This window comes from Pelodiscus sinensis, chromosome 30 (assembly GCF_052426305.1).
Source record: "Pelodiscus sinensis isolate ZL-2025 chromosome 30, ASM5242630v1, whole genome shotgun sequence".
Lineage (NCBI taxonomy): Eukaryota > Metazoa > Chordata > Testudines > Trionychidae > Pelodiscus > Pelodiscus sinensis.
The window spans coordinates 1,292,528-1,305,278 of record NC_143081.1 but is presented as its reverse complement, the minus strand read 5'-3'; the positions used below and the strand labels follow the sequence as shown (position 1 = coordinate 1,305,278).

The 12,751-nt window shown below is 72.4% G+C and overlaps 2 protein-coding genes across 2 annotated transcripts in view; one reads left to right on the top strand and one right to left on the bottom strand.

Annotated features, from left to right (window-relative positions):
- LOC149520961 (myosin-6) overlaps positions 1 to 3,560 on the top strand; it is a 31,085-nt gene extending 27,525 nt beyond the window's left edge. Inside the window, exons 35-41 of the mRNA XM_089774492.1 lie at positions 154 to 462; positions 551 to 754; positions 1,109 to 1,234; positions 1,339 to 1,614; positions 2,621 to 2,716; positions 3,029 to 3,163; positions 3,431 to 3,560. Coding sequence (XP_089630618.1) covers positions 154 to 462; positions 551 to 754; positions 1,109 to 1,234; positions 1,339 to 1,614; positions 2,621 to 2,716; positions 3,029 to 3,163; positions 3,431 to 3,451 — 1,167 coding nt within the window. The 3' untranslated portion in view covers positions 3,452 to 3,560. The remainder of the gene's footprint in view (positions 1 to 153; positions 463 to 550; positions 755 to 1,108; positions 1,235 to 1,338; positions 1,615 to 2,620; positions 2,717 to 3,028; positions 3,164 to 3,430) is intronic.
- A 1,862-nt stretch (positions 3,561 to 5,422) lies between these two features.
- On the bottom strand, positions 5,423 to 10,272 carry CMTM5 (CKLF like MARVEL transmembrane domain containing 5). The gene is made up of 4 exons (XM_089774467.1): positions 10,143 to 10,272; positions 7,264 to 7,416; positions 6,347 to 6,442; positions 5,423 to 5,945 (listed from the first exon to the last, which is right to left on the bottom strand). Exons 1-4 carry the CDS (start codon positions 10,242 to 10,244, stop codon positions 5,832 to 5,834), a joined length of 465 nt encoding a protein of 154 aa, XP_089630593.1. The 5' UTR covers positions 10,245 to 10,272; the 3' UTR covers positions 5,423 to 5,831.
- Between the last annotated feature and the right edge of the window lie 2,479 nt (positions 10,273 to 12,751).

Genomic DNA, 12,751 nt, shown 5'->3' with positions numbered 1-12,751 from the left:
TTCCCTCCCCCCTCCCCTACTCCCTCCCTCTGTTGTCTCCTTCCCCCCCTCCGCTCCTACCTCCTCCCTCCCTCCCTCCCTCTTCCTTCCTCCTTCCATCGCTCCCTCTCTGTCTGTCTCCCCTGTTCTGTTCCTTGCTCTCGCCCGCCCCAGGCCTCTCTGGAGCACGAGGAAGGGAAGATCCTGCGGGCCCAGCTGGAGTTCACCCAGCTCAAGGCGGATTTCGAGCGGAAGCTGGCGGAGAAGGACGAGGAGATGGAGCAGGTGAAGCGCAACCACCTGCGGGTGGTGGATTCGCTGCAGACCTCGCTGGACGCCGAGACCCGCAGCCGCAACGAGGCGCTGCGGGTGAAGAAGAAGATGGAGGGCGACCTCAACGAGATGGAGATCCAGCTGAGCCACGCCAACCGCATGGCTGCCGAGGCCCAGAGCCACCTCAAGGCCGCCCAGGCCCAGCTCAAGGTAAGGAGGTCGCCGGGGGGCAGGCAGTGGGGCAGCTCCCAGCTGGCATGGGGGAGCCTCTGATAGCCCTGCCTGTTTGGGCCCCCAGGATTCCCAGCTGCAGCTGGACGACTTTATCCGGGCCAACGAGGACCTGAAGGAGAACATCGCCCTGGTGGAGCGGCGGAACTCCCTGCTGCAGGCCGAGCTGGAGGAGCTGCGGGCCGTGGTGGAGCAGACGGAGCGCGCCCGGAAACTGGCCGAGCAGGAGCTGATAGAGGCCAGCGAGAGAGTCCAGCTGCTCCACACCCAGGTGAGAGACGGGGACCCTATCTCCTGACCCTTCCCCCTTCCCTGGAGGCCTCGTTCTGCAGCAGGAGCTGCCTAGAACCTCTGTCCCCTCCAGAGTCTCTTTCCCCGGCAGCTCGGGCGGCCGGTTCCCTGGGACGCTGCCTCCCAACTCCTTTCTCCAGCCCAAACGTCGAAAACTCGGCACCCGTCTGTGCCGGGAACCCGGCCGTGATCTAGAACCCGGCTCGCCGTCCTTGGAAGGGCCCCCCGGTCCCCATGGCCGCTTGGCGCCAGCCCAGGGGGGGCCTAGTGCGATGGGCGGGTGGCGTCTAGTTTCTTGGCCCCCCCCGACCCGCCTCCCCTGTCTGGGCTCCAGAACACCAGCCTGATCAACCAGAAGAAGAAGACGGAGGCAGACCTGGCCCAGCTGCAGACGGAGGTGGAGGAGGCGATACAGGAGTGCAGGAACGCCGAGGAGAAGGCCAAGAAAGCCATCACCGACGTGAGCGCTGGGCAGTGGGGCAGGGGCCTTTCCCCTCCGGGGGGCGCCAGGGCGGGGAGGGGCTGGCTCCGGGGCCGGGAATGACCCCTCCTTCCGGCCGGCAGGCGGCCATGATGGCGGAGGAGCTGAAGAAGGAGCAGGACACCAGCGCCCACCTGGAGCGGATGAAGAAGAACATGGAGCAGACCATCAAGGACCTGCAGCTGCGGCTGGACGAGGCGGAGCAGCTGGCCCTCAAGGGCGGGAAGAAGCAGCTGCAGAAGCTGGAGGCCCGGGTGCGGGAGCTGGAGAACGAGCTGGAGTCGGAGCAGAAGCGCAACGTGGAGAGCATTAAAGGGCTGCGCAAGTCGGAGCGGCGCATCAAGGAGCTCACCTACCAGGTGCCCGGGGGGGAGGGGACACTGAGGCAGGCTCCTGCGCCCCAGCTCCGGAGTGTCCGGCGGGGGAGGGAACCTTCGCCCCCTCCGCTCACAGACAGGGGCTCTCTGTGTGGGGGGGTCCGTCCGCTCGGGAGCTCCTCCCACACGGTGAGCGCCCGGAAGATGCCGTGCGCCCGGCCTCCTCTGCCACCCAACGGGCGGTGCCTGGAATGGGATTGTTCCTCGGCGGATGGGAAGGGAGGGGTGTGGCAGGAGAGGCTGTTGCGCTGCAGAATGGCCACAAGGGGGCAGCGAGGGGCCAGAGAGGGGCTATAACCCCATCGGGCCAGCAGGGGGCGGACTGGAGGCAGGGACTGCGAGCTACTAGATATTTCAGAGGAGTTGTCTGTGCATCTGTCGGTCCCCCCTGCTGGGGGACTTGCACCCTCCCCCCAGCTGTGCCCATGGCCGTGGCCATGCTGAGGTGCATCTCACCTGGCCCCCTGGGCACCCCGAGCCCCCCAGCCCTGCCTCGCCCCAGAGCAACGATGTGAAGGAGGAAAGGTCCGTGTCTGCGTCGGTGCCCTTCTGCGCTAGAGCCCGTTCTACAATCGGAGGAGAGGACCAGATCCCAGCTGGCCTTTCCAGTGTAGACGGGGCCCAGAGCCAGGAGTCCAGGCGGTTTCGAAGACCGAGGAACACCAAACCATTTTTTTATGAGGAATATCAAGGAGTTTTTGTTGAGCAAAAAAAAGGGGGCGGGAAGGGTCGGGGGGACAGTTATTGAGAAAAAAAGGGTTGGGGGAAGTGATTGACCCAAAAAAAAAAAAGGGGGTTGCCTGCCCCTTTAAGAGCGGCCATTTTGAACTCTTGTTCTCCGCGGCCCACCTCTGCCTGTCTCGCGGCCCACCACTTTAGAAACACCAGTCTCGATGGTGCTGGAGAGCCCGCGGCTGGGCCGGTGGGGGGTGGCAGCGATGCTCTTAGCCCCCTGACCCCCCGTCTCTCTCGGCCGCGCTCTCCGCAGACTGAGGAAGATAAGAAGAACCTGCTGAGGCTCCAGGACCTAGTGGACAAGCTGCAGATGAAGGTCAAGGCCTACAAGAGGCAGGCAGAAGAAGCGGTGAGTAGCCGACCCTGCAGACCGGCCCCTGGGCACCATCAGCCCAGGCGCCCCCTCCCCACATTGGTTATTCGGCCCGGCCGGTGAGGCCAGTGCTGCCTCCTCCCTCCCGACCGGGGCTTGAGTATCCAGTGGCAGGTAGTTCCACAGGTTAACACGCGCACACACTTCCCCCATGAGACAGGCATGTTTGCAACTCAGGCAGTACCCAGGGAAGTGCAGGGGTCCTGGCCATGCTGAGTCTGGAGCCCAAGGCAGCCCCAGCGGCAGGCAGTTCCGCAGGTTAGCACCCTGGTGTCTCTCCCCTGGCAGGAGGAACAAGCCAACACCAACCTGGCCAAGTTCCGGAAGGTGCAGCACGAGCTGGACGAGGCGGAGGAGCGAGCCGACATCGCCGAGTCCCAGGTCAACAAGCTGCGGGCCAAGAGCCGCGACGCGGGGGGGAAGGTGAGCACCGGGGAGAGGGGCAGCGCTCGGTGCCGGTGGCCCAAACCACAGACCTCAGCCCTGAGCCCTGAGCCCGAGCGTCTCACACCGGGGCTGGCCCTCGGCCTCTCCCTGTGCAACCCGCAGGACTTTCCTTTTTCCTTTTTCCTTTTTCCTTTTTCTTTCTTTCTTTCTTAACTCCCTTTTTTCGGCTTTTCCATCCTTTTCCCCTCGCTCCCTTCCTGCGTTTCCATCTCTCTCACCTTCCTTCTCCACTTTCTCTTCCAGAAGCTTCATGATGAGGAGTGAGGAGGCCGAGCTGGGCCGCCCCCGGCCTGGGCTGCCTCCCGTAGGATTCGTTGAGTCGTTAATAAAGCAGAAGAGCAAACGATTTCTGGGCTCTCGCTTTCTGATCCTGCCCCGCCAGGCGCTGCTCACCACCCCCTGGCCTCCAGTGGGGCCTTCCCCCTGCCACCAGCGCCCCCTGCTGGAGAACCAAGGCGTCCCGGCCACTGCCGCCCACTCCGCTGCCCCCTGGGGGCTGGGGGCGGTGTTGCATGTCACTTGCTCCTAATAGCCACACGGGGCCCATATAGGGCATATAGGACCAGCCCGCATTTTACTGGATACTGGGGCCAACAGAGTCCTTTTTTGGGGTGGGGGGGCCCACGTGCATTTCCGGGGTGGGGGACGTCAGCAAGGAGCCAACAATCTGCCATGTCCCAGTGCCAGGATGCGTCAGGCCACGGTAGATGAATACAGATGAATCCTGCTGATTTTGGGGGGTGGGATCTTGCTGTGAAATGAGGGTGAATGTGTCAGTTTGCGGGGACATTGGGGGGTTCTGTCAGTTGCCAGGGCTGGGAGCAGCCTTGAAATTGGGGTGAATGTGGCTGTGATTTGAGGGTGAACCCAGCCAATTTGGGGGGTGACTCTTGCGGGGGGAATTGTGCTCTGATGGGGGGGATGAATCTGTCGATTTGAGGGGTGAAATTGTTGGTAGTTTAAGACAGACTCTGGCTCTGAATTGGGGAGATGCTTGCTGTCAGACCGGGGTGTTGATGGGGGAGGGGTCAAGTGGCTGTAATCTGGGGGTGCAACTGAAATGTTGGGGCGAATCTTGCTGGTAGGTTGGGGGTGAACCCCGCTCTGAAGCTGGGGATAGCTATGCCAGTTTTCAGCATTCCTTCCTGCTGTACATTTGGGGGTGAAGGCGGCTCTGATCTCAGGGTTCAGCTCCCAGCAAACCTGGCCATGAATTTAGGGGTGATTCCTGCTCTGCATGTGAGGTGCACGTGCCTAGCTGGCGTGTCACCAGGCTGTGAATTTGGGGGTGAATCTGCTGTGCCATTTGGGGTGCTTGAGGGAATTAGGAATCTCGGGTGTCACTCTAGCTGTGAAATAGCGGGGCGCGTGCTGTACACTTGGGGGCTCTGGTCTAGAACTGATGGCCACAGCACACACGCTGGAGGTGCATCTTGCCAGGACATTTGGGGTGAACCCTGTTAATCTGCCTTTTGGGGGCAAATCCAGCTGCCAGACTTGGGCTGGACTTGATGCCATTGTGGGGGAAGGAACTTGGCTTTTGGGGGACACACATACAGGGGTGTGCACACACACACACACATACAGGGGTGTGCACACACACACACACACACGCTGACACACACAGGGGTGCGCACACACGCACACACACACACACAGGGGTGCGCACGCGTGCACGCACACACACACACAGGGGTGCGCACGCACACACACACACAGCGACACACACACACACAGCGACACACATGCAGGGGTGCGCACGCACATACACACACCGACACACACAGGGGTGTGCACGCGCGCACACACACACACAGCGACACACATGCAGGGGTGCGCACGCACACACGCACATACACACACCGACACACACAGGGGTGTGCACGCGCGCACACACACACACAGCGACACACATGCAGGAGTGCGCACGCACACACGCACACACACACAGCGACACACACAGGGGTGTGCGCGCGCACACACACACACACAGCGACATACATGCAGGGGTGCACACGCGCGCACACACACACCGACACACACAGGGGTGCGCACACACACACACAGCGACACACACAGGGGTGCGCGCGCGCACACACACGCACACACACACACACCGACACACACAGGGATGTGCGCGCGCACACACACACACACACACCCCGACACACACAGGGATGTGCACACACACACACACTTACGGAGACAAGGCATCACTTACAGACCAAAGCCCCTGTAATTTCCCGTTTTGCACCGTTGAAACACAAACAAATCCAGAGCTGATCTCACACCTTGGTCCCAGGGCTGGTGGGGCTGGGGCTATGGGGCAGGAGTGAGGGTCACAGCAGGGCTAGGGGGTGGGGGTATGGGCAGGCCTGGGGGGAGGGGGCTGCGGGTGGGGAGGGAGGGACAGGAGGTGCAGGCCTGGGGGGCGGGAGTGAGGGGCACAGGGGCTGTGGGGGGCACTGGCAGGCCTGGGGGGCAGGGGCTGTGGGGCGGGAGTGAGGGGCACAGCAGAGCTGGGGGGTAAGGCAGGCCTGTGGGGCAGGGGCACAGCAGAGCTGGGGGGCAGGGGCTGTGGGGGCGGGGCAGGCCCTATCTGGGCCCCCAGCGGGGAGTTCCGCGGGTCCTGGAGGAGGGGGGCTCAGCGGCGGGCGGGGCCGGGCGGGTCCCCCGGGGCTGGCTCCGGCCGGAGCTCCCCCCAGTAGGTGCTGCAGGCGTCGTAGGCGAAGAGCGCGATGAGGATGAGGCCGAAGGTCTGTGGGGAGAGAGGCAGCGTCAGCCGGGGGGTCTGTGGGTGTGGAGGGCAGTGGGGCTCGCCATGGGGGAGGGTGCTTGAAGGCCAGGGCAGTGGGTGGGGGAAGGGGGGGGGGAAGTGGAGGGGGGTGGGGGGCAGGGCCGGAGTGGGGGGGGCGGCGGGGGGCGGGGCCGGAGTGGAGGGGGGGAGCGGGGAGCGGGGAGCGGGGGGGGCGGGGGGGGGGGCCGGGGGGGGGAGGGGGGGGGGGCGGGGGGGCGGGGCGGGGCCGGAGCGGGGGGGGGCGGCGGGGGCCGGGGCGGTGGGGGGGCGGCGGGGAGGGCGGGGCGGGGGGGCAGGGCCGGAGTGGGGGGGCAGTGGGGGGCAGGGCCGGAGCGGGGGGCGGCGGGGGGCGGGGCACTCACGAAGGCGCAGACGGACGGCCCCTCCCGGCTGGCGGCGATCGCGGCTGGCGACACGACGAGGAAGACGAGGGCGGCGCTGGCCGAGCGCAGAAAATCCTGGGGGGCAGGTGGGGGTCAGATGGGGGCGTGAGGGGAAACCCCACCCCCACCCCCACCCCCACCCCATCCCTAAGCAGGCCCAGTGGATGGGGGGGATGGGCAAGTCCGGGGGTCCCAGGGGGGATGGGCAGGTCGGGGGGTCCCAGGGGGGATGGGCAGGTCGGGGGGTCCCAGGGGGGATGGGCAGGTCGGGGGGGTTCCGGGGGGGATGGGCAAGTCCGGGGGTCCCAGGGGGGATGGGCAGGTCGGGGGGGTCCCAGGGGGGATGGGCAGGTCGGGGGGTCCCGGGGGGGATGGGCAGGTCGGGGGGGTTCCGGGGGGGATGGGCAGGTCGGGGGGTCCCAGGGGGGATGGGCAGGTCGGGGGGTTCCGGGGGGATGGGCAGGTCGGGGGAGTTCCGGGGGGGATGGGCAGGTCGGGGGGTCCCAGGGGGGATGGGCAGGTCGGGGGGTTCCGGGGGGGATGGGCAGGTCGGGGAGTCCCAGGGGGGATGGGCAGGTCGGGGGGGGGTCCCAGGGGGATGGGCAGGTCGGGGGAGTTCCGGGGGGGGATGGGCAGGTCGGGGGGTTCCGGGGGGGATGGGCAGGTCGGGGAGTCCCAGGGGGGATGGGCAGGTCGGGGGGGGGTCCCAGGGGGATGGGCAGGTCGGGGGAGTTCCGGGGGGGATGGGCAGGTCGGGGGGGGTCCCAGGGGGGATGGGCAGGTCGGGGGGTTCCGGGGGGGATGGGCAGGTCGCGGAGTCCCAGGGGGGATGGGCAGGTCGGGGGGTCCCAGGGGGGGATGGGCAGCTCGGGGGGTTCCGGGGGGGTCCCACGCACCAGGCAGGCCCAGCGGACGCGGGGGGCCCTCTCCTGGCAGCGGACGAGCTGCAGCCCCAGGGCCCCCCCAGCCAGCAGCCCCTCCAGCAGTGGGGCGGCCATGTAGGCCGACACGGAGACCGTCAGCAGCAGGAAGACCAGAAAACACAGCGCCTGGGGGGAGAGGACGGGGTGAGGGAGCAGGCCCCCCCCGCACCCCCAGGGACCCCCGGCCCCACCCTGCCCGCTGCCCCGCACAGGCCCCCCCGCACCCCCAGCCCAGGGACCCTCGGCCCCACCCTGCCCGCTGCCCCGCACAGGCCCCCCCGCACCCCCAGGGACCCCCGGCCCCACCCTGCCCGCTGCCCCGCACAGGCCCCCCCGCACCCTCAGCCCAGGGACCCCCGGCCCCACCCTGCCCGCTGCCCCGCACAGGCCCCCCCGCACCCCCAGCCCAGGGACCCCCGGCCCCACCCTGCCCACTGCCCCGCACAGGCCCCCCCCGCACCCCCGGCCCAGGGACCCCCGGCCCCACCCTGCCCGCTGCCCCGCACAGGCCCCCCCCGCACCCCCGGCCCAGGGACCCCCGGCCCCACCCTGCCCACTGCCCCGCACAGGCCCCCCCCGCACCCCCAGCCCAGGGACCCCCAGCCCCACCCTGCCCGCTGCCCCGCACAGGCCCCCCCGCACCCCCAGCCCAGGGACCCCCAGCCCCACCCTGCCCGCTGCCCCGCACAGGCCCCCCCGCACCCCCAGCCCAGGGACCCCCAGCCCCACCCTGCCCGCTGCCCCGCACAGGCCCCCCCGCACCCTCAGCCCAGGGACCCCCGGCCCCACCCTGCCCGCTGCCCCGCACAGGTCCCCCCCGCACCCCCAGCCCAGGGACCCCCGGCCCCACCCTGCCCGCTGCCCCGCACAGGCCCCCCCGCACCCTCAGCCCAGGGACCCCCGGCCCCACCCTGCCCGCTGCCCCGCTGCCCCGCACAGGCCCCCCCGCACCCCCAGCCCAGGGACCCCCGGCCCCACCCTGCCCGCTGCCCCGCACAGGTCCCCCCCGCACTGGGCTGGGACTGTGGGTCGGGAGCAAGGGGCCCCGGCAAGGCTGGGGGGCAGGGCGGGGGGGCTGGGGCTGTGGGTCAGGAGCGAGGGGCCCTGGCAGGGCTGGGGGGCAGGGGCGGGGGGGCTGGGGCTGTGGGTCGGGAGCGAGGGGCGCCGGCAGGGCTGGGGGACAGGGGCTGTGGGGCCCCGGCAGGGCGGGAGGGCTGGGGCTGGGGGGCGGGAGTGAGGGGCCCCGGCAGGGCTGGGGGGCGGGAGCGAGGGGCCCCGGCAGGGTGGGGAGGCTGGGGGGCAGGAGCGAGGGGCCCCGGCAGGGTGTGGGGGCTGGGGGGCAGGGGCTGTGGGGCCCCAGCAGGGTGTGGGGGCTGGGGGGCGGGAGCGAGGGGCCCCGGCAGGGTGTGGGGGCTGGGGGGCAGGGGCTGTGGGGCTCCAGCAGGGTGGGGGGCTGGGGGGCAGGGGCTGTGGGGCTCCAGCAGGGCTGGGGGAGCAGGGGCTGTGGGGCCCGGCAGGGGTGTGGGGGCTGGGGGGCGGGAGCGAGGGGCGCCGGCAGGGTGGGGAGGCTGGGGGGCAGGAGCGAGGGGCCCCGGCAGGGCGGGGGAGCAGGGGCTGTGGGGCCCCAGCAGGGTGTGGGGGCTGGGGGGCAGGGGCTGTGGGGCTCCAGCAGGGTGGGGGGCTGGGAGGCAGGAGCAAGGGGCCCCAGCAGGGCTGGGGAGCAGGGGCTGTGGGGCCCGGCAGGGCGGGCGGGCTGGGGGGTGGGAGCGAGGGGCGCCGGCAAGGCTGGGGGGCAGGGGCTCTGGGGCCCGGCAGGGCGGGCGGGCTGGGGGGTGGGAGCGAGGGGCCCCAGCAGGGCTGGGGAGCAGGGGCTGTGGGGCCCGGCAGGGTGGGGGGCTGGGAGGCGGGAGCAAGGGGCCCCAGCAGGGCTGGGGAGCAGGGGCTGTGGGGCCCGGCAGGGCGGGCGGGCTGGGGGGTGGGAGCGAGGGGCGCCGGCAAGGCTGGGGGGCAGGGGCTCTGGGGCCCGGCAGGGCGGGCGGGCTGGGGGGTGGGAGCGAGGGGCCCCAGCAGGGCTGGGGAGCAGGGGCTGTGGGGCCCGGCAGGGTGGGGGGCTGGGAGGCGGGAGCAAGGGGCCCCGGCAGGGCTGGGGAGCAGGGGCTGTGGGGCCCCGGCAGGGCGGGCGGGCTGGGGGGCGGGAGCAAGGGGCCCCAGTAGGGCTGGGGAGCAGGGGCTCTGGGGCCCGGCAGGGTGGGGGGCTGGGAGGCGGGAGCAAGGGGCCCCAGCAGGGCTGGGGAGCAGGGGCTGTGGGGCCCGGCAGGGCGGGCGGGCTGGGGGGTGGGAGCGAGGGGCGCCGGCAGGGCTGGGGGGCAGGGGCTGTGGGGCTCCAGCAGGGTGGGGGGCTGGGAGGCGGGAGCAAGGGGCCCCAGCAGGGCTGGGGAGCAGGGGCTGTGGGGCCCGGCAGGGCGGGCGGGCTGGGGGGCGGGAGTGAGGGGCGCCGGCAGGGCTGGGGGGCAGGGGCTGTGGGGCCCGGCAGGGCGGGCGGGCTGGGGGGCGGGAGCGAGGGGCGCCGGCAGGGCTGGGGAGCAGGGGCTGTGGGGCCCGGCAGGGCGGGCGGGCTGGGGGGCGGGAGCGAGGGGCGCCGGCAGGGCTGGGGGGCAGGGGCTGTGGGGCCCGTCAGGGCGGGCGGGCTGGGGGGCGGGAGCGAGGGGCGCCGGCAGGGCTGGGGAGCAGGGGCTGTGGGGCCCCGGCAGGGCGGGCGGGCTGGGGGGCAGGAGCGAGGGGCGCCGGCGGGGTTGGGGGAGGGAGTCGGAGAGGGGGCGCAGGTGTGGGGAGGGGTCCCGGGGTCCGTTTACCAGCTCGGCTCCCAGCAGCGCCCCCTTCGTCGAGCGCAGGAAGGGCCAGTCCAGCGCCAGCCCCCCGGCCTCCCCCTCCTCCCCCAGCCCGGGCCCCCCCATCCTGGAGACCCTGCTGCCTGCCACTGCGGCTGGGGCTGGATGAATGTGGGGCGTGTCCCTGCTTGCCCCCCCCGCCTGTACTGTGGGGAAGAAAGGAAGAAGCGGCAGGAGGGGGGGACAAGTGCAGGGGGGGCGAAGGGGCAGAAAGCCCCCGGGAACCTGTCTCCCGGCCACCCCCAAGCTCCCCGCCCCCTGTGGTGTGGGACAAAGGGGGATTGTGCCGTGGGGCTGGGAGCGGCTGGCACGTGAGGCACAAGGGGCTTCATTGTCGGGGGCCGTGAATGGGGCCCATTCTTTGAGCCGGCGCGGGGAGAGGCCAGGCCTGGCTCTTGCCAGTCGGGGGCGGTGCGCCGTGGGGCAGAGCACTGGCCGTGGGGGAACTCCAGCTACTGCCGCCTCTGCCAGCGGGGGGCGCCGTGGGGCGGGGTGCTGGCCGTGGGGGAAGTCCGGCTACTGCCACCTCTGCCAGTAGGGGGCGCCGTGGGGCGGGGTGCTGGCCGTGGGGGAAGTCCGGCTACTGCCACCTCTGCCAGTAGGGGGCGCCGTGGGGCGGGGCGCTGGCCGTGGGGGACACGCCCTGGCTCCTGCCACCTCTGCCAGTAGGGGGCCCCGTGGGGCGGGGCGCTGGCCGTGGGGGACACGCCCTGGCTCCTGCCGCCTCGGCCAGCGGGGGGCGCCGTGGGGCGGGGCGCTGGCCGTGGGGGACACGTCCTGGCTCCTGCCGCCTCGGCCAGCGGGGGGCGCCGTGGGGCGGGGTGCTGGCCGTGGGGGACACGTCCTGGCTCCTGCCGCCTCGGCCAGCGGGGGGCGCCGTGGGGCGGGGTGCTGGCCGTGGGGGACACGTCCTGGCTCCTGCCGCCTCGGCCAGCGGGGGGCGCCGTGGGGCGGGGTGCTGGCCGTGGGGGACACGTCCTGGCTCCTGCCGCCTCGGCCAGCGGGGGGCGCCGTGGGGCGGGGTGCTGGCCGTGGGGGACACGTCCTGGCTCCTGCCGCCTCGGCCAGCGGGGGGCGCCGTGGGGGGGGCGCTGGCCGTGGGGGACACGTCCTGGCTCCTGCCGCCTCGGCCAGCGGGGGGCGCCGTGGGGGGGGCGCTGGCCGTGGGGGACACGTCCTGGCTCCTGCCGCCTCGGCCAGCGGGGGGCGCCGTGGGGCGGGGTGCTGGCCGTGGGGGACACGTCCTGGCTCCTGCTGCCTCGGCCAGTGGGGGGGCGCCGTGGGGCGGGGTGCTGGCCGTGGGGGACACGTCCTGGCTCCTGCCGCCTCGGCCAGCGGGGGGGCGCCGTGGGGGGGGCGCTGGCCGTGGGGGACACGTCCTGGCTCCTGCCGCCTCGGCCAGCGGGGGGCGCCGTGGGGGGGGCGCTGGCCGTGGGGGACACGCTCTGGCTCCTGCTGCCTCGGCCAGCGGGGGGCGCCGTGGGGCGGGGCGCTGGCCGTGGGGGACACGCTCTGGCTCCTGCTGCCTCGGCCAGCGGGGGGCGCCGTGGGGCGGGGTGCTGGCCGTGGGGGACACGCTCTGGCTCCTGCCGCCTCGGCCAGCGGGGGGCGCCGTGGGGCGGGGTGCTGGCCGTGGGGGACACGTCCTGGCTCCTGCTGCCTCGGCCAGCGGGGGGCGCCGTGGGGGGGGCGCTGGCCGTGGGGGACACGCCCTGGCTCCTGCCGCCTCGGCCAGCGGGGGGCGCCGTGGGGGGGGCGCTGGCCGTGGGGGACACGCCCTGGCTCCTGCCGCCTCGGCCAGCGGGGGGCGCCGTGGGGGGGGCGCTGGCCGTGGGGGACACGCCCTGGCTCCTGCCGCCTCGGCCAGCGGGGGGCGCCGTGGGGCGGGGCGCTGGCCGTGGGGGACACGCCCTGGCTCCTGCCGCCTCGGCCAGCGGGGGGCGCCGTGGGGGGGGGGGCGCTGACCGTGGGGGGCCCGGTAGTAACCCCCATCACACCGAGCCGGTCGCTGTAAAACGTTTATTGCCCCGAACACGTGGGAGGCCGCGGCGTCCCGGCCCCGGGTGCGATGGCCCCGGGGGTCCTGTCACAGCCTGGGGGGACCCCCCAAGGAAGGGGGGCCTGGCCGGGATGCAATTGGCCTCCCCCACAACGCCCGCCCGAGCTGCACCCTCACTGACTCCCTGGCGCACCCCCAGCGCCTCCCCCTCGTCCTGCGCCCCCCGAGCTCCGGGCTGCCCCCCGACACCCCCGCGGCGGGAGCTAGCTCTGCCCCCCAAGCAGCCCCACGGATGCCCTGCGCTCAACCCGCAACTCAGCCTTCTGGGGCCCGTCCATGAGCCTGGGGCCCCGCATTCTCCCCCGAGGGCCCCCTCGACTGACCCGCCCCCCGAGGCCCCCTCGACTGACCCGCCCCCCGAGGGCCCCCTCGACTGACCCGCCCCCCGAGGGCCCCTCGACTGACCCGCCCCCCGAGGGCCCCCTCGACTGACCCGCCCCCCGAGGGCCCCTCGACTGACCCGCCCCCCGAGGGCCCCCTCGACTGACCCGCCCCCCGAGGGCCCCTCGACTGA

Bases quoted from the DNA above. Each gene is read 5' to 3' on its own strand.
- CMTM5 (XM_089774467.1), bottom strand. From the start codon at position 10,244: ATGGGGGGGCCCGGGCTGGGGGAGGAGGGGGAGGCCGGGGGGCTGGCG. The intron at 6,443-7,263 runs GTGCGTGGGACC...CCTGCCCCCCAG, and splicing joins GCGTCCGCTGGGCCTGCCTG to GATTTTCTGCGCTCGGCCAG. The intron at 5,946-6,346 runs GTGAGTGCCCCG...CTCTCCCCACAG, and splicing joins GGCCGTCCGTCTGCGCCTTC to ACCTTCGGCCTCATCCTCAT.